This window comes from Balaenoptera acutorostrata, chromosome 4 (assembly GCF_949987535.1).
Source record: "Balaenoptera acutorostrata chromosome 4, mBalAcu1.1, whole genome shotgun sequence".
NCBI lineage: Eukaryota > Metazoa > Chordata > Mammalia > Artiodactyla > Balaenopteridae > Balaenoptera > Balaenoptera acutorostrata.
The window spans coordinates 56,022,749-56,043,578 of NC_080067.1; the positions used below are offsets into that span (position 1 = coordinate 56,022,749).

Consider the following 20,830-nt stretch of genomic DNA (forward strand, 5'->3'; position numbering starts at 1 on the left):
GGAGATCAGTATTTTAGTCGACTAATGAATTATTCCTCAAAGTTTATTTTGCAACTGCATACATTTCCATCTTTGCCCTTTACTCGATAATTGAATTAATAATAAATTAACTGAGCTGAAGCTGGTTTAGTGAAAACAATGCAGAAGTCCATAATGAAGCTTGTGCCTATTTGGGGATAAATCTGTATCAAAAATTAAAAAATAATCGTAGTAGAATTGAACTCTGAAGCGGGGGAGAGGTCTTGTTTTTGCTTTAAATCATTGAAATTAAATGTAATGAAAAGTGATCAGAGTGCTTATTTTTACTCTGTTTTGTGGGAAATTGTGCTGGGAATGTGGGTCTATTGTGCACAAAGGATGTTGGCTTTATGCTGGAACCACCAGGCAGGTTGAGTTGAGAAACAATTAGCTCAGTCAGCAAGCCTTTGAATCTGATTAAACCAGGAAGTGGTCACTCCCCAAGACAGAGCAGAATGAAGGGAATGAAGGCGGTAGCCCAACAAGAGGAATGATTTCTCTCTCTGAGAAAAACTAGTATTAGAATTTATTGTGTCAAATTTATGTCAAGGATTATATCACTACATTTTATTATTATTTCACTGAAAACAAATATGATCTTGTTTCCAAGTAGATCAACAGTCCACATGTGTCATGGCTACTGTCTCTAAGAAACTTCTGTTTATTGAGGCTTGACATACTCTCATGTTTTGGTAACAAAACATCTTTGAGACCTAGGACCCAAGTCACAGAGGAAAATGCAGGGCTTATACAAGACTGCTGGCCGGATTCTCATTACTCTGGGGGCTCTCAGTGTATTCTCTGGAGTTATTGCTTTCTTCCCAGTCTTCTCCTACAAGTTTTGGTTCACAGGATGGAGTGTCTGGATTGCTTGTCCCATCTGGAATGGAGCTTTGGTAAGAAAATATTTTTATTACATATGTTGAGAGAATAAAGGAAAGAGAGAAGGAAAGAGGGACCAGAATAACATGTCCTTTTAAAGTTTTCCAACAATATGAAGACATCAAAATTCTACAGAAAATCAGATTTTACCTTAGAACATTGATTTCTATTAGTTATCTTTTAAATATAAGGTTTTCTTAATATCATTTAATCATATCTACAACATATCAGTATACTATAGTGAAAATGCTGTTTGAGAAATTCTTCAAAAATTATTTTATTTTAATCTTCTTTACCTGGACATTCTGAGAAATTGGAATCTATCTTTCGAAATTTGAATGTAGAAAAAAATATGAACCATGAAAAATAATTTTTAAATGAAGAACGAAGTAAAATAATTTTCAGACTAATGCTCTTATTAGAAACACCTAGGTGTGTTTATGTGACCGAAAGGTTTACAAGCCCCAAATCTTAGTTCTCCCATCTTTTTCTTTGAACACAACTGCTTAAACTGAAAATAATTGAAGAAGTTGAGTGATGGGCTTTACTAACTTCACATGTTGCCAAATTTGCATGTGTCAAATACACGTGGGTACTAAGTAACTGCTCAATGTCTGTCCGTTGAATGGTCACACAGGTGAATGATGGCACTGGTACCTCAGCTCCCTGGGTCAAAGAAACCAACGCGTGTAGTCTTGGGAGTAGGTGGCTGCCATGGAGGCATGATCGGAGAGGGGTTACAAAGGCCCAAACATCCAACAAGTCCTTCTCTCGTTGCTTCCTGGGATGCCTGGCATTCACTATTGGAGACTAGACAATTTGATTTTGAAGCTTTTTGATCGTATGGAGTTTTCTCTTAAAATGTAGCCACTCTCAGGAGGGGCAATACTTTACGTTTTTAAAAAAATCAAACTTAACAGAGATATCATCTAAAAGCAAGACCCTAGGAAATATAATTTTAATTTACTTAATAAATAAATATGTATTGATAGCCTACTACATGCTTGAGTTACAATGGAGAATAAAACAAGATCTCAATATTAAAGGAATTTGGTCTAGTGGGGTTTAATGATGGTGTGCAGATGGAGAAAAGCGGGATGGTGGGAGCGTGGAACTGAACATGGAAACGATTTGATGGTATCTTTCTTTTTTTTTATTTATGTATTCTTTTACACCACCACCCAAGTCTTGAACTTTTCCTCTTTCCCCCAACAACTACCCCAAACCACACATTCAAGGAGATGTTTATTAAACAGCTACTAGAATGCAGTGATGGCATTTATATAAATGACTACCAAACTTTTTTGTTGGTGACCCAGAGTAAGAAAAATATTTTACATCAGGACCTGGAATGTACATAAATACATCTATATATTTCTCTCAAGGTAAAAAGAGAGATACTGAAATATACATATAACTAGATTTATATAACATATGTTTCACAAAACAATACTTAACCTTCTATGTGAAGTAAATTCTGATACTTTCTATTCTAGTTAACTTTGTAAAAATTCTGACTTTACAACTGGCCCAAAATTTAACAAAACCGTGGTTATAGCTCAATCCTGTGTCCCTTTCTTATAATTCTTTGCCTATCCCTGCAGGGTCTATCATAATATAGTCAACAGATATTGGTGATTTGATTAGGTTCACAGATTACTGAATATATGCTTATTCTACACCAAACATCTGTTTGACCAATCAGACCCAGAGAAATGACATGACAAATCTCTAGCACATAGCTAATTGGTGGCTTTTTGATTTTTTGAGAGTGACAGCATGGGGAAGTAGAGTCAGAGAGTTAGGATTTGGGGAGGTGGGCCTCTGTTCAAATCCTGACTTTAACATTCTTGGTATGTAGTCAAGAGCAGTGCCCTCATTCAACCAGTCCCTCATTGCTTTTACCTGTAGAATGGGGAATTTCACAGGTAAAGAGAGCCCATGTGAAACTGTCTAACCTAAGAGGCTCAAAGAGAATGAACACAATTTGCTCAGAGACTGCATAATAAAGAGCTTTGCCAATTTTAAAGCCCTACACAAATGCTAGTTAATACGATGCCTTTCATTTATGCCCTACTCTCTGTCCAAACCCTTTGTTCCTAATCCTTTGCCACCTGCCTCACTCTCCCATTCTGTTGCCTGACGACCTGCTGAGTTCCCTATCATGTTACCTCCTGACCTCATCTCCAACCACTCTTCCCTTAGCTCTTTTCTTTCCCATCACGCTGGCTCCTTGTTTTCAAACATGGCAAGGTATGTTTCTGTCTCAGGGCCTTTGCACTGCCGGTTCTCTGCCTGAAGCCTTTTCTCACATACAGCTTGTTCCCTAACTTTCTTCAGTTCTTGGATCAAATGTCACTTTCTCACTGATGCCTTCCCTCATTACCCTGTTTAAAATTGCAGACCTTCCCCACAAATGGCATTCTCAATCTCTCATCCCCTGCTCTACTTTTCCCCTCATAACACCATCTAATATACAAAATAATTGACTGGCTTGTTGTCTGTTTGTTTGTCCTTTCCCCCCAAATGTAGATTGTACAAAGGCAGGATTGTTTTTTTCCTATTTTGTTCATTGCTATATCTCCAGCACTTGAAAGGGAGTAAGTGACATGCTAGGTATTCGTGCTAAATATTGCTTGATACCTATTGTCAAATGAGTGGTGAATGCCATGCTCTCCATTCTGACAGTACAGAATTCCTTATACAGTTGAGCTCTAATTAGGTGGTAAAGAATAAAGGTCAAGCTGGTATTTACACTAAAGCAGGAAAAAATCCTCACCAGAAGGAAAGCAATAAGAATGCTCACTCTTTCAATAATGTCTAAATTTGGAACAACATGATTTTTTTCCTAGTGAGTTTGGTAGTGAACCACAGCTCTGTCTGATCAGGGTCAACTTCAGAGGTCTCTGACTCATCCCACAACCTTCCCTGCCAATCACTTCTCAACTTGCCTGCAAAGTGTATCTTCCTCTGGTAGAAAGATAATTTGTACATTTCAAACATATTTCCTTTTGAAAATGACTCCATATCTCTTTTGAGATTGGAAGAGATAGATTTTAGAAGTGACCCATACTTTGTGTTTGTTCGGTGCCTTTCTTTCAAAGCTTTTTCTAAATTCTTCACAAATATTCCTCCTCAGACTCTCCTAGCTCAATTCTGACAGCCACACGATAAGCAGTTTTCCTAGGATTTCTGAACCAGGTTATTGAAAGTCATCAGCTGCTAGAAAGTATGTAGCAAGGAGATCATTGAGCCGTAAGGACTGAGCTCTACTTTAATCCTGGAAATCCTGGCCTGTAGATCAAGCTCTGATGACCAGACTGAAGTGCACTGAGTTTAAAAACAGGACCTAAAGTCTGTAGGGTCCAGGGACTTGGCCAACCGTGAGCAGCAGCGCTGCACCCAGAGCCCTGCTTGGAGACAGGAACTTCGGAGAAAGGTAGGGCTGGACTCACCCATGCAAGCTCCAGTTTCCTCGTTCATTAGAGAAGGGACTTGATTGCACCAATGCTCAAGTCTCTTATAGCATCAACAGTCCTGTGATTTCCAATCAGCTGATGGTCCATTTTCCACTTAGATATCCTAAGCTTCTTGAAGCTTAACTGGTCCAAAAATGTAATCATCTTACCACCGAAAGCAATTATGCCTTCTCCTGACTTCCCAGTCTTTGAACCCAATTTCAAACCCCGGAGTGACTTTTGACTCAATCCTTTCCTCTAAACTAGTGTTTGTCAAACTGAAATGTGCATATAAATCACCTAGGGATCTTCAAATGCAGGCTCTGATTCAGTGAGTCTAGGGTGAAGCTGAGATTCTGCATGTCTGACAGCTTCCCAAGGGAGGAGGTGCTACTGGTCCTTAGGACAGTGCTTAGGGCAGCAATGCCCAAAACCAGCCCATTTCAGCCCCACTCCCGCCCCACCACATCCAATCCATTGCCAACTTTTATTTTTCCTACGAGGCAAATCCCTATGCATTTTTTTCTTCTTCGTTCTCACTATGCACCACCTGTCCACCTCCTTACCACTTCCTGCCCCACTCAGGTTTTATGCCTTGAAACTTTGATAACCAACCTGTGGGAATCTATACGTTAATGGGTTATAAAATTAACCTGTTGGGTAGCTAGCATTTAAACATATAGAATATGAATAGAATAGAATAGGATGGGACAGAATGGAATGGAATATAAGAGAGAATACTACAGTGTATCACACATAATAAAGTTATTGTTATTTTGATTAGATGTAAAAATATTTGTAACTTGACCATGTTACAAAATATATTTCTTACTATGGGTAAAGGTTAAAAAAAAAAAAAGCTTGAAGACCAAGGTCCTACAGAGACCTCTAGGCCAACGCAGCAAGCATGCAATGACAGGCCCATCTTTCTAAACCTCTGCTGTGCTGGTCTAGCCCCGTCTTCGAAAATCTTTAGTGTTGCTTCATTGTCCAAACCGAGTTCAGATATATTAGCCTGGATTTTGAGGCCCTCCACGCCCTGACCTCACGTGGCTTTCAAGCCTGATTTCCTACTCCGCTCTGCCAGGAACCGACCCTCCCACCGGCTGCTACCCTGGTTGCCTGGACTGCCCTTCCCACTGCATCTCCCACTGACGTCACGTCCATCCTTCAAACCTGCTTTGAGTCATATTTCCCCCACAGTGCCTTCATTCCTTTCACACCTGGACTATAGATTCTGTTGAGAGTTGGAGCCATTATCTGTTTAATTATTGCTTGGTGAGCTTGCTTATCTTATTCAGCTTCTCTGTGCCTCATTTTAAAAATAGGAGACTATCTACATCCTAGGGTCATTCATTATGAAAATTAAATGAATTAACACATGTAAAGCATTCGGTAGAGTGCCCGGCATAGAATAAATGCTCAATAAATGTTAAACGTTATTATTATTATTCCATCGGCATAGTGCCTATCACATCCCTTGTTCCCAGTAGACCCAAAATAGATGTCCGTAAGTGAATAAATTAGCCCATGTTATAATAATTCCTCTAAAAGTTTCTATTTCTGTTGTGAAGCTCTCTGCTTCCTTCAATTCATCTGCTTCTGGGAACTGCATCCTTACTGGGGCCATTTAAAGATTTAGTGGGAGGGGTCACAATTAGCATGCAAAACATTAGCAGCAACGTTTGCAAGTAATGTCCTTGGAACTGTCCCCACAGAGCAAGTCCACAGCCTGTCAAGGAGAGCTGAGGGTGGAGAGCGCAGGGCTGGGCCTCCAGCTGTACTCCCACCCTCCCCAGGCATGGCTTCCTTTCTGCCCTTCCTCACAACCTGACCGCCCCGCTCTACCCAACTCTTCACCTCCCAGACCCTCCCACATTTCCTTTCCCCACTTGACTTCTCTTCCCTCAGACCTCTTCCTTTTTAAAAAAATTTTTTGGCTGCATGGAACAGCATGTGGGATCTTAGTTCCCCGACCAGGGATCAAACCCATGCCCCCTGCACTGGAAGCATAGAGCCTTAACCACTGGACCACCAGACAAGTCCCAAATCTCTTCCTTTTTTATTCTATTCCCCTTCCCTGTCTAAAAATAAATTTTTTTAAAAAGTGAAAGGAAGAAAAGGAAAGCCTGTGAGTCTTGGGGGAATACCCGCACTCCATCTCCCACACACAGCCGGGCACCAGGAAAGATGGGTGTGCTTGGCTCCTGAGCCACAGTTCTCAGGGTGGATTTGCCAAGTTACTGAACGGCATTCATATACCAGCTTCCCCCATGAAAGATCTTTTTCAAAGTTTTGTGTAAACAAAGCAAAATTGAAGCTGGCAGCTACAACAGAAATAACAGGCAACTGCAATTCTGCAGGATTTTTCAACTTTTGAAAGGAAAGAAACAGTTTGTGCCAAAGTAGTTAAGGCAACCTGGAATCTAAGCATCTGATAATGTCAGCTATCTACTTGGACTTCAACCAGCAGAGACATCTCCTTTGCTTTTTATCTCATTCGCTTTAGTGTTTCTCTGACACAGAGGAGTGACGTGTCAGTTGAGCGCTTTGCCTCTGAAAGCAGAGACTAGCCCCAGGCTTAGCATCAGTGCTACAGTTGCTCTTAATAATTCTCCTGTTTTGTTGTACTGTTTATGCTGGCTCAACCTCCATAGGGTCCCTTGGAAACTTTCCTCTTGCAGAATCAAGCCAGCCTCTTTTGATTGCAGATGGTTCTGTTTTTATCCATGGGAGTTTTATGGTATGGCGATGCCAAAGTCTGGAATGTCAGGCTTAGCTACATGAGAAGTTTTGTGTGAGTGTATGTGTGCGTGCTTTTTTTCCCTCGCTCTCAGATTCTCTAAATCCAATATTCAAAATAGAATATGCCAGGAAAATGAAAAGCTAGGTCTCAAAACAATAAATATGCCAGACCTGGAGCTACAAAAAGCAACATCCCACAAGACCATATTGGTAAAAGCTCTGATTTTTTTCCCCTGTTGATACTATACATACAGTCATGTTTATTTCTCTGTCAAAACCCTAAATTGTAACTCTTTTTAAACCTGTCCTCATTCTGTATCTTATTTCAGGCACATCTCTTCCTGGTTTTCTCTCCCAACCTCAAAACATTCCCTGACCAGGAACAAATGATTTATGGGTTGGGAATAAGCAATTTCCAGACTCTGATTAACCATCAAACCCGGTGCCGAAGCGAAGATGAGCCCAGAATTTGTTTTCATTATCTATTGCTCAGTTCTGGTGACACTATTCCCTCCTTTGTGGAACTATTTTCATTCTGCATTTGGGGGCTTTTTCTTCAACGGAGACTATGAAGAACTTTCTTTTGAAAAGCTGGACACCACTACCCCCAGAACAATAAATGCCCCATCATGCATTCATTCTAATGATAATCTTTGTTACTTGAGAGACAGGGCTCACCAGCAGGCTGAGGCCGCAGAATCTCAAAAGAAAGCAAAGAGTAAAAGATATACCGCTGCCGGGAGGGTTTGGGGGGTGGGTGCGGTTCTGTGACACGTTTCCTTTTCAGTTCCTCCCATTTGTAAATTTAGCAATTTGGAAAAAGATGAACAATAGACAATTAATCAAAATAAAACATATGGCAAGGGTTTTAAAGCCAAGCTTTCATTGCAGTGACATCTTACAGTAGTAAAGGTTATAATTGTGATGGCAACGGCAACATAGAAAATCAAAAAAATGAGCTAGTGTGAATCATGTCTCTGTGACACTGATGGCTTCTTTTCCTCATTGTCATCGCGGATGAGGAGGTGATCAGAGCCATAAATCCATTTAGCCATTTGCTATTCCTTCTGGTTTATGATAAAGTTGTCAAACCGTGAAGCAAACTGAACTCTTTCCAGAGGTACCTTCTCTCACGGGATGTTGTTTTTCCATTTTCCTTTCACAGGCCATCATGACTGGTATACTCCTCCTGTTGGCTCACAAAGAGTGGACTCAGAGACACCTGGTAAATGTATAGACATCGAGTAGGTTGGCAGAGAAAGTTTGAAGGTCAAGTCTCTACTAGTTCAGGATGGAACACAGAGAATGATTTCTGATTATAATTGAATCCTATCTAATAGATGCCTTACTATGATGAATTTCAGTAATAAATGATGTTTTAAATGCATAATTTTTATCTGATACCTGCTCCAAACATTTTCTACCAGTTCCTGTGATTATTGTATTTAGATAGGGTAGTCTGGGGAGGACAGAATCAGTGTTAGTCTTCCTGAATTTCATTCTGAAAAAGTGGATCTATAGGATCCTCTGTTTTTAATAATGTATTTTCAAGTCTCAATTCCTCAATTTGGTATCTCCTTCCAATCTCCCTGTTACTTCTTCCTCTAAAAAAGGATGAAAAGTCTGTGATATCTTGCATTTCAACAGTATAGAGCCAAGTAAATCCCAAGGTACAGAAAGACTACCTTGATTTGATTATAGCTCCTCTTCCCATGGCTACAGCAGGGCTTCTCAAACTTTAATATATGTGTGAATCACCTGGGGATCTGGTTAAAATGCAGATTTTGATTCAGTACATCTGAGTGAGGCCTGAGATTCTACATCTCTAATAAGTTCCCAGGGGATATTAGTGCTCCTGGACCATAGACCACACTCTGAATAACAAGGTCCTAGGGTAAGGCAGGGATTCTGTTCACTCATCTTTGTTTTCCCGCCCAGACTGGTTCTCAACACATGATAGGAGGTAAGTAAATAAATGTGTTGAGCGGAGTTGATTTCATTTTTGCTCCAGTGGGTTGATATGTTATTCTCCCATAGTGAAGGTTCAAGAGGAAGGCAAAAGGGCCTAAAGAGATGGTTGTAACCCATTTCTCCTTCATTTCCCAGTAGGAAAGATTAATAGCCAGCATCTCTTTCTTTCCACATATTGCTAAAAAGCTTCGAAAAATCTAGTTCCCAAAGTAACAATTTGTTTCTGCTTTATTTTCAGTGGGAAGCTAGTTTCACCTTTGTGATTCTGAGCATCCTGGGATGTCCACTTCATTTTACTGTAGCCTTGGCATCTGCTCTCCTTGGCCCGTATTGCTTCTACTCGTTTTGGGGGATTGCAGGGACCAATTACCTTGGTTATGCAGTTGCCTTTCCTTTTCCATATGCAAAATTCCCATCAGTTTGTGTAGACCCACCACACTATGAAGAGTACCACCTGACACTTCAAGCTTTAGACCTGTGCCTGAGCTTTGCCATGCTCTGTGTGTCCCTGACAGCGTTCATCACACTTTCTGCAAGACTTATCCGGAATGGACACATAAATGTAAGTTTCCAGAAAGGGGCAACCAGTTCCTGTTCCATCCTAAATGCTAAAATGGAAAGTTTGGTATATTAATACTTAATCTGTCTCTCTTTTTTACCCCTGTATCTTGTGTAACCAAAATTCTCCTACTCTTTCTACTTCTACTCCAGCTAAGAGGCTGATATATAATACATCAACATCAGATTTAGCTTTCTAACTTTTTCCAAAAGGGCTGATAATAATTTTAATATGATAATAATAGAATTATGAACTGAATATTTAGTATGTGTTGGTGTACTTCCCATTTCACAGATAGTAAACGGAGGCTAAAGAGTTTGTATAACTTGCCCAAGGTCACACAGCTTAATGACTAGTAGGACCAGATTCAGAACCCAGAGCTATTTCTCTTCATCAGGCCAGATTTGTCCTGGGCTCCCTCATCCCCCTCCTTGCCTCCTCTGCTCCTCTGCCAGACCATTAAGATGCAAGGCTCTGGCCTCCAGGAGGGTTAGAGCGGGGTCACTGGGAAAACAGCACAAGTGATTTCTGATTCCAAATTCCTACAGTTGTTACTGGGTCCCTCCTTTGTGGGTTGAACAACCTCCCTCTGAAAAGAGGTATTTCTCACTGCAAACTCTTATACTGGCTTTATGATTCAAGTTAGGATTATGTCAGGGTCAAGTGAATTTGGGTTATGTTAGCCAATTTTTTTCCAGTTTCATCCTATCAGCACCAACCAGTAAAGCTGGAAGACAAGAATTTGGCACTCTCAATGCTTTTTGTGGTCAGTCTTGTCCTCTTCAACTTCTTCATAAATCTGCAAAGGAAATCCTGTACATTCTTAGGAACAGAGTTGATTTTACAAGGAACTTGCCGAGAAACAAGGCAAGCAGACCCAAATCACCGCCCCCGCTGTACTGCCAGGGCATGTAGAAGTTTAGTATTTGAGAATTCTCCCTTGTGGCAAATGTCCTAACTTTCTAGACTATTTACTAAGGAACATATGCGTAGGAGAACCACACGTTAAAAGTTGACAGTCATAACCCCTTAGCATGCATAGCTAATCAGACATCTGGCTGTCATTTTAAGCATGACCCTCACAACACTGAGGTTTAATGTAGGGTGGAGGATAGGGAGAAAAGAATGAAAAAAATATACGCCGAGCTTGGTAAGCCAACAGCGCCTTACCATGGAAACCCAACAGTGAGACCACCTAAAGTGCCTGGAGAGAGAGAAAATTAATTGAAAGCAGAGCAAAGTTCTGTGACTTCAGGGTTTTGCCTTTGCCCATCTTGCTCAGAACAGTTTCTTGCTGTGTGATTTCTGAGCTAGGTACAGGACCCAATGCAACTACAACGCGTTCCTCAAAGGGAATCAGTGACATCAGAAACACCCAGGGTTTTTGTGAAACTAGATTTCTGCATCCCTTCCAGGTCCATTCCCACTATGTCAGAAATTCTGGGGTTGGAGGCAGGGAACGTGCGTTTTTAACACATGCCCCCAAGAGATCCTGATGAAAATTCTCTTCCTAGCACACAATGCACTAAGTATCAATTCTGGACAGAATCTCAGTTTTCCCATTTGCATAAAATGCAGCACTGGTTTGGGTGAGAGTTCTAGATAAATTTAACAAGCATGTCTTTGTTGAACATTCTTGGATGACTTGACACCACTTAATCCATAGGGGTGGCAGATCACGTTTCGTTAGCGAGGATGAGTGGCTGACATAATGGGATATGATGTCCTGTATTAATAAATACACCACTGTTGCCCCGAGACCAAAAGGAGCTCAGGAAGCCTGAACAAACCTTTGTTACCATGCAGAAATCTCAGCTACATTAGGCACAATTTCTAGCAGTGAAATAAATGCATTGTTTATCAAAATTCTAGAAAACACATAACTTTCTTAGAAAGAAAGGTGGATCGTTTGCTGGGGTACAGAATTCTATGTAGTGATTCTACTTTTAATGAACCTCTGTGTAGTTATGTTGCTAGATTCTCTACAGTGCTGAAAGGGATAAGTAATATTTTTAAATGTTTATTTAAAACTATTAATAAGCACTGTGAAATATGCTGCTGATTCACACATTTTTCATATAAACAGAACACTGAAAGTGCTTTTAAAACCTGCCCACTTTTAAGTGTCTGCCTGAAAAGTAAAATTCTTTTATGTAAATATAGTACATAGCAGGAAACTCAAGAGCTATGAAAATTTGTAAAAAAGAAAAAAGTGATGGTTTGAAGGAGGATTTGGGGGAAATTGTGGTTGTACTGTAAAACAAAATCAATTTTTTCAGATCTATATGTAACAGTCAATATTATGATGAAAAATATTCCCTCATAAGGGTTTGTTTCTGCAAGTTTAAAAACATGTTTTCAAAAATGAATCAAGCACCCCTTTAGGAATCACCACATTCATTATTTCTTCCTTCCTGTGCCTTTTCAGTTTAGTAGAATTGAAGTCATCTTGTGTCCCAGTCAGCTCAAGCTGCTATTGAAAAATGCCATAGACTGGGTGGCTCAACCAACACACATTTATTTCTCACAGTTCCAGGGACTGGAAGTCCAAGATCAAAGTGCCAGCATGGTTGGTTTTTGGTGAGGCCTTTCTTCCTGGCTTGTGGATGGCTGCCTGCTCACTGTGTGCTCTCAAGGCCTGTCCTGGGCTTGCTCCTAGAGAGAGGAGCAATCTCTCTGTCTCCTATTTTTTATAGACACTAATCTCATCATGGGGACCCCACACTTATGACCTCATCTAAACTTAATTACCTCCCAAATGACTTACTTCAAAATACCATCACAGTGGGGATTGGGATTTCAACATATGGATTTAGGAGGGGACATAAACAGTTGATAGCATCTAATTGAAGGTAACACAGTGAGTGTATGAGCATGCAGTCAACTGGTACCCAACTAAAACCAGAAGTCTAATGCTTGAAAGAGGCATGAAGGGTTTGATGATTTTGACAAACACTCACAAAAGCATGGTGTGACTGATACAGACTGAATGTTTGTGTCACCCCCAAAATCTACACTGAAGCACTAACCCCCACTGTGATGGTGGTAATTAGATTTGGATGAGGTCATGAGGGCAGAGCCCCCGTGATGGGGTTAGTGCCCTTATAAGAAAAATGAAGAGACCAGCGTGCTCTGTCCCTCTCCACCGTGATAGTATACAGCAAGAAGGGGACCATTTACAAACTAGGAAGTGGGCTCCCACCAGACACTGAATCTTCTGACACCTTGATCTTGGACTTCCAGCCTCCGGAACTGTGAGAAATGTCTGTTGCTTAAGCCATCCAGTCTATGGTAGTGTGTTATAGCAGCCCAGGCTGACTAAGGCAGTGAGTCCTTCCAAATTTCAAGGGCCTCGTGGGAAGGGGTGGAGCTGGGAGAGAACTAAGAGACCCCTGTTTGCGTGGTTCCTTGCAACACCCTGAAGTGACGCTGTGGGCTTAGGACTCAGTGCAGAGGGCAAATGAGCACCACACAGAATTAAGTTGAAAAACTAAAATGCATAACAACCGTAGCTGAAATTGTCTACATTCTTGGTCCAGTAAGTAATAAAGTGACGAGAAAGGAAAGAATTGGGACGCCAGACGCGCTGCAGCTGTCCCCTGCAGCTACTCTGCCCCTCCTCCTCCATGGAATGGAATGGCTTCGTTTGTTTTCCTTTCATTATTCATTGTTATGTTTGGGGTTGTTTTTTTTTTAATGAAAGGGGGAAAGAAAATATTTTCTCCTTCTCATGTGATACAACGGTTTTATTTTTTTTTTCAATGAACTGAGAAATATTTGCCATAAAAGATGTAGGTAAACCCTCTAAATGCAGTTTAAAACATGGGGACAGATTATTTATCAGTGGAGGACAAACAAATGGCAAATTAACAGCAATATACTGGTTCCAAATCTTTCAGCAGACGTACTCTGCATCATTAGCAATAGAAATGTGTTTTGAAAGAAATTCTTCCATGACTCTTATTCTAAAGTTCTGAGGTCCCACATTGGGCTATAGCAAGGTGTTTCTGGTGCTTCTGAGAAATAATCCCCTTGGGTAGATCCAGTAAAACTCAAGCAGTATCGTGCAACTGTAAGAATCCACTGTATTTCTTCCTCACAAATTCTATTATGTGGTCACCTCAAAGTGGTCAGTCGAAAAATCAGAATCTAGAAAAATAATTGCAATTCAGGGCATTACTATTCCTTCTATCTCATAATTTTCTCTGGAATAATAATAATGGTGACATAAAACTGGGTGATAGAAGAATAATTGTAGGTGTTATTTATTGGATAGTTACTATTTGCCTACTTTTTTCCTGACAGCACTCCAAAGCTCATTGACCCCATTTCACAGATGAGGATGTCAAGGTGGCCATGTAGGGTCAGGGTTCTCTCCCAGGTCTTGAAGGGCCTAGAGACCAGGCTCCTCACTACTGGACCACACCTCTTAGGTGGTGCATCTCCAGTCTTACGTACTCCAGGTGACTTGGCATAGTCATGATTTTCATGGACAATTTTTCTTATGTTTCTCACAGACAAAAATTAACTCATATTTTAGAAATGGAAGCTATTTTCTCCAGGATATTTTCATTCTATTAAATCAGTGGGACCATGCCAAGGGTGATAGCAAGTTACTAAGAGAGGAAAAGTGTCCATTGTAATGTATTAAAAAAAGCTTGATATTTTGTCAAAGAGGGAGCAATAGGTGGGGTGGGGTTAGTAACCAGAGAACTGCTTTTTGTCCATTTTTACTTTATAAATTATTGTGAGCTTCAACATATTTTCCTTTTGACATTATCTTTTAATATAAAATATCCTAGTAGACTTTTTTCCTTGCCCCTTACTCTTAATCTAAAATGTTCTTACTATGAATATAATTTTTAACAAATTTTAAATGTTTTAAATGTCATATTTTTAAAAATTAGAAAGAGATTTAAAAGAAAGAAGAAATTTTTGTTTCATAACAGGGCAGAAACTTGAGTAGAAATCAGAAGCCTCCATCCTCTACAATCAGTTAAAGTCAGTTTTCAACAAAGAAAACTGAATTTATACTAGTGAATATTTCAGAATGACTGTAATGGTGCTAATCTGTGAGTACAAAACCATTTAGGAGTGCAACAATGTTGGTTGGGTACTTTAAATTTTATTAATTAAAGAGGAGAATACGTGACAGCTACTATTGGATGCCTGAGTTCCCGCCTCAGATGAAAAAAGGGAGAGAAATAGAGGAAATAATGAGGGTGAAACACAATGGGAGCCGTGGGGGGGTGAGGAATGACACGAGGACACGTCCCCTCTCAGACCGAGCCTAGGAACCAGAGAGGACGGTGGACGAGGCAGCAGTGCACCCTGCACACATCAGTAGTCGTGCACCTGAGCTTCCTCATCTCTGAGACCACAGGGCTTGGCAGCCGACCTCCAAAGACCTTGCCAGATCTTTCTCAGTCTGTGATTTTGAAAGAAAACTTTATTTCACTTGAGAAGATTACCATTCAGAAGGGAGGACTGTCAGCAGCAATGCGTGGCTCTCTAGCTGTCCTAAGCCACACTGATGTGTCACTGGGGTGCACCACATGGCCTTGCTATGGCAGCTCAGGAAGTGATAGACACCAGCAACGGTGCTCGAGCGAGGCTTGAGAGTTGTCACAGATCCACAGCGCACTGTAACCACTTGAGTAAAGCACCTTTCTTTGCTCCATGTTCAATCTGTCATATCAAACCAACCAGAATTATCTTGTTGCTTGCCTTTTTAAAAACTTAGTATTATATATTGTTCAGCCATAAAAAAGAATGAAATATTGCCATTTGCGGCAACATGGATGGACCTAGAGATTATCAAACTAAGTGAAGTAAGTCAGAAGAAGAAAGACAAATGTGAGATCACTTATATGTGGGATCTAAACAATAATACAAATGAATCTATATACAAAACAGAAACAGACTCACAGACATAGAAAACAAACTTATGGTTACCAAAGAGGAAAGGTTAGGGAGGGGTAAATTAGGAGTATGGGATTAATAGATACAAACTACTACACATAAAATAGATAAGCAACAAGGATTTACTGTCTAACACAGGGAACAATATTGCATATCTTGTAATAACCTATAATGGAAAATAATCTGAAAAAATATATATATATATAACTGAATCACTTTTCTGTACACCTAAAACTAACACAATATTGTAAGTCAACTACACTTCAATTTAAAAAATTAGAAAAAAAAAAACCCCAAAACTTAGCAGTATATAATTGAATAAGTAAGACGCTTATGACTCCACTTTATTTTATCTGCAAAAAGATTGTTCTTAAATGTATTTATTCTCTTACATCATATAATTAACCTAGAGTCCTGGATGAAACAGAAAGTTCCTGTTAAAGCAATAGAATTACTAGGTTCTGGACAGTAATTAGTACCTATTTGACAAGAGGAGTATCTTCTGTTCACCAGAGATGACTTCTCTCTTGTCACATATCAAGAATTATGAACCTAAAGCCCTAAATATAATATTCATTATTTATCCTTGCTCCTCAACATTTATTGAGCATGTACTATGAGCCATGCTAAAGTACAGAAAAATGAGCAAAACACATTCTGGCGCTCCATGGACTTATAAGGACTGAGGGGAAATGAGACTTGGGCCAGGAGGATCAAGAGTCCAGATGAGGGATAACAAGACCTGAGTTAGGTAGTGATAGTGGGCATGAGAAGAGGTGATACATTTGAGAGATACTTAGGAAGTAGAATCAATAGACTTCATAACAGGTAGCATGTGGGACAAAGGAGGAGTCCAGGAAGACGCAAAGGGGTTCTGGACCATTAGAGGCACGACAGAGTGATTGGATTTAGTGTGTGAGTCCCACTCTTGTCACTTAAGGTAAATATTCAGTTTCACATCTCATCATTAAAAAATTATTGTAAGAACTTAATAGAAGAAATCAGAGGACTTCTACCTGGGATTCTAGCCAATGAGGTACTAAAATTTGCCATTGGACACTCCATCAAGTTGTTTGCATACCAAAAATCAATGATGCCTTGCTTTGAGTTTATAATAAACCTAATGCAGAAGGGCATGGGCTATAAGACAGTTTCAATCTAGGCTGAATTAATTTAACAATGTATCTCTTCTTTTCTTCTACTGAATCTCCCATGGCAAAGATTGGCCATGAATGACCTATAGATAGCCAAGCCCAATGGACTCTTTTCAATCCACATCTTCCTTGACTGCTGTCTTCATGAAATTATCTCCCTTGACTTCCATGCACCATTCTCTTTGGTTCTCTTCCTTCTCCATGGCTTTTCCTCCTCAGTCTCCTCCAAAAGGTCCTCTGCTCTGCTCACCACTTAAAGACTGGTACCCTCACCACTTTTGGGCTGGCGCCTCACACATCCGCATCTGTAGCCCAGTCCCCTCTCCTGCTCTAATGAGCTCTACATCTGACTGTTTTCTAGACACTCTCTCGGTGTCCCTCAGATACATCAAACTCCAGGTGTTCGTCGTGGAGTGCATCATCTCTTCGTCCTCAACACCTGCTCCTCTTCCTGTCTCTGCAGCTCAGTTGCCAACACTCATGATACTCAGGACAAGCCTGAGACCTGGAGTCACCCTTGACTCCTTACACCTGAGTCCATCACCATATCCTGACAACTGTACGTCTCAAGTATTTCTCTAATGTGTCCTCCGTTCTCTGTACCAACAGTGACGACCCTGGTTTGGCTCCCATATTCTCTCACTCAGACTGCTTTGCTTCCAGTCTGTCTTTCTTAAAAAGTATCCCCCACGCAGACTCTAGAAGGAGCTCTCAGGTTCAAATCTGTGCTTATCATTCCCCTGCTTTAAATCCTTCTGCGGCTCCCCTTCACTCTCAGGATACAGCCCAGCTCCTTTGCATGACATCATGTGTACTCAGCTCCTCTCTGAGCACGTGAGTTCCTCGAGGACAGACACTGTCTAAGGTGACCAAGAAAGGTGGGACTGGGAGTGTGAGAATCAAAAGAGGAAAAGAGAAGCAGGTCGCGATACTGGATGTCATTTTTATGTCTTCCTAGCCATAGCTAAAATCTTACCTAAACCTACAGCAGGAATATTTTAAATTTAAAGACAATTCACATGTCATGGGGAAATTTACTATGGTCATGGAACCCAAAAAGAATATCCAGAAAGGAATACATAGAAAAAGCAGATTTGAATTTCCATACCAAGGAGCAGTGGTTTAATGAAGAATTGCTTTCAGCATTATGAAACATAGAGAACCTGATATGGTACTTTTGAAATCAGACAGTTTGAGGGGTAATTGCTTCTTCTGTCACGTACTATCTGAGTAGCCTTGAACAAATGAATACTAAATCTCTCTGAGCCTAAGGTCCTTGTTGGTAAAATGGAGATAACACCTACCTCACATGTTGCAAAATGAAATGATATAATTACTATTAAGAGCCTTTACACTGAGCATGGTACTTGATAGGCCTCAAGAAATGTTTGCTATCTTCCCCTCACTGATAATCAAATTTAAATTCTTGACTCAGTCAAAGATTTCAGAAAGTGCCCTTTAGCCTTCTGTAAGTTTTGAAAAACCCCAAACCAGTCCAAACCAGACAAAACAAACAGCAAACCACCAAAAGAGATAGTCAACAGAGAGACTCCCTACTCTTTAGGCAGCCCCTCCACAAAAGTAATGGTTCTTCTGGACCGTTTCACGCTTATGCCAGAAATTTTATTACACATGTATTTCTTTTTTTATATCTCTCTGCCATCCCCCTCCACCAGTATCACCAATTTTGTTCTCTCTGGTGATTCCTCTTAAATCCTTAAGAGGTACCATGATGCTGTTACTTGAGTCATTCTTCACTGGGCTCCTGTGACATAAAAAAGGCTAAATTAAATGTCAGAAATGACACTCTATTTTCTCTGATAAATTGTGGAAATAAACACTATTGTATTTTTTTTCTTCCTAGGGTCAAAAGAATGGACAATAAATTTGAAGCAATGTTCCTCTTAAATTTGTCATCTTTGTGACCATTATTTTGAAATATTTCTAAAATAATTTTGATCTTTAAACATTTTTCTTCTATGTTCTTATAAAATAAAAAATTGAAGTAGTTGTACACTTTAGCCCTTTTTGATGGTTAACCTTGTTTTTTCTGATTTACATGCTATGATACAAAAATTGAAATTATGTCAGTGTTGTCATAGAATTTTAAAATCTGAAATATAAGTTGGAAGTGAATGAATGTTTTCTTTAAATTCCTCTTGTTCCCTGTGTGATGTTTCATTGAACTGTAATTTCATATTACCCAAATTAAGGAAACGCTTTCACACCCTTTCTTCATTGCCATTACCAAAGTGACTCTAAATCTTCAAAACACAATTAAAACTTTGAATTGTGGGGATAATGAGAACGCTGTCCTGCAGGGGGACTGTGGTCCTCCCTCCTGACCTCTCTATAGCTTGTCTTTGGCACTTAAGACAAACTACTTAATTAATTGGAAGAGACCTTATTAGAGGCACTTTAGATGAATTTTTCATCAAATGTCCCAAGATTCATATGCCCCTGACAGCTCAGCCATTCCTAAGTGGCAACTCCAGTCAGCTGTTGAGTGGTTCTAAATGTAAAATGTCTTTCTTGTCTTGGCTAGAGACCTGCTTCTTATAGCCTCTGTGTCTCTGTGTCTTGGTCCTGCATCTGTAGCCCCTGAGAGCACAGTACAGAGGTTCTCAAATGTAGTTCCAAGGTCAGCAGCATCAGCAGCATCTGGGAACCTGTAAGAACTAGACACTCTGGGGTTGGGTCCACCAATCTGCTTTCGGAAGCCCTCCTCCAGGTGAGGGCTAAAGTTTGAGATGCACTGGTGTAGCGTAGCACAAAGTGGGTGCAACTTTGGAATGAAAAATACCTGGATTCAGATCCTGGCCCTCTGTCATTTTAGGCAATAGCCTCCGTTTCCTCTCTGATCAAATGGAGCTGATGGGCATAGCTAATTCCCAGACTTGCTGAGAGAATTCAATGATACTATATGGGTCAAGCACACAGCAGAAAGTCTAACACACCCTTAGCGCTCAAAATTAGTGTCTAGTGATATTGGTTCATTCAACACATTTATTAGATGCCTTTGATATGAGTCTATATAAAGCCCTTTCTTTTGAAAATGGAGAAGTACAGAAAATTTTAGACATGACACCTTAGACATAATAGTATTTAATACCTTCATTTTACAAATGGAAAGCATAACATTCAGAGAGGCGAAGTGACATGTTCAAGGACACACAGCTCAATTGCTGGTGTATGGAAGCCCTTTAGGTGCCTCCCAGTGCTCAGCCCTTCAATCAACACGTTTATCTGTCACTTAATACAGCAATAAGATATGTATTCCCAGGCCTGGTGATTACACAAGTAGGGACTTCGAATTTATCAGTATACTGTCTGAATTAATTTTAATATTAATTGAGCATTCCCAGCTAGAATTGGACACCATTGTTACTTATTTACTTACATTTTGCTTTCTTATTTATATCCTATTCTGTTCCAAAAGGATTTAAGGTGACTCTTGGGCATTTTATCAATGGTTGGAGTTCCAGCCACTATAGCACTAACTGTTGAACCAGTGAATTCCAATAGTTGCTTCCTGGAACTTTTGCAAGAGGCTCTCAGCAAAATGTGCACAATTCTGAGGATCCCAAATGGATACATAAGAGAAGTAGACCACTACCAAGTGCTTTAGGTTAACTGGAATCCCTAGTATAAATTGTTAATCAGATATCAAGGAATATGTGTGGTTCTTTCTTGGTCTTGCATGTACAAAGACATGGGCAGACATTTTGCTATGCCCTTGTCTGGGGAAACTAAATGGTTAATGCTCACCATCACACGCCCAGAAAAAGTCCGATTTACCGACTGGAAGGAATAAGGCACTTTTACTTTAAACAGCCTGTTCTCAGTTTTGCGGGGCTGTTGATATTACTGGGCTAATGACAGATGCCAAGGCGGGAAAATAGGCTGGGTTACTTATGATTCTTTGAATGTGGACACATCAGCTTGTGGGAAGGAAACTATTTAAAATGGGGCTTAGGGAAAGCAAAAAAAAATCCCCTTTCCCCATATGAGATTCTTCCACAGTGTTGTCATGGAATCTTGAAAACCTCTATACAGCGGATCACTCTCGTTGGATATATGCAAATTTTCTGAGATCCAGCGGTTTCCTGCCAGGGAAAAAC

At 40.2% G+C, this 20,830-nt stretch overlaps 1 protein-coding gene across 1 annotated transcript; it reads left to right on the top strand.

Moving 5' to 3' along the window:
* Positions 1-755: 755 nt before the first annotated feature.
* On the top strand, positions 756-18,782 carry TMEM212 (transmembrane protein 212). Its single transcript, XM_007197504.2, has 4 exons — positions 756-914; positions 8,269-8,328; positions 9,313-9,636; positions 18,574-18,782. Exons 1-4 carry the CDS (start codon positions 756-758, stop codon positions 18,592-18,594), a joined length of 564 nt encoding a protein of 187 aa, XP_007197566.1. The 3' UTR covers positions 18,595-18,782.
* Positions 18,783-20,830: the final 2,048 nt, after the last annotated feature.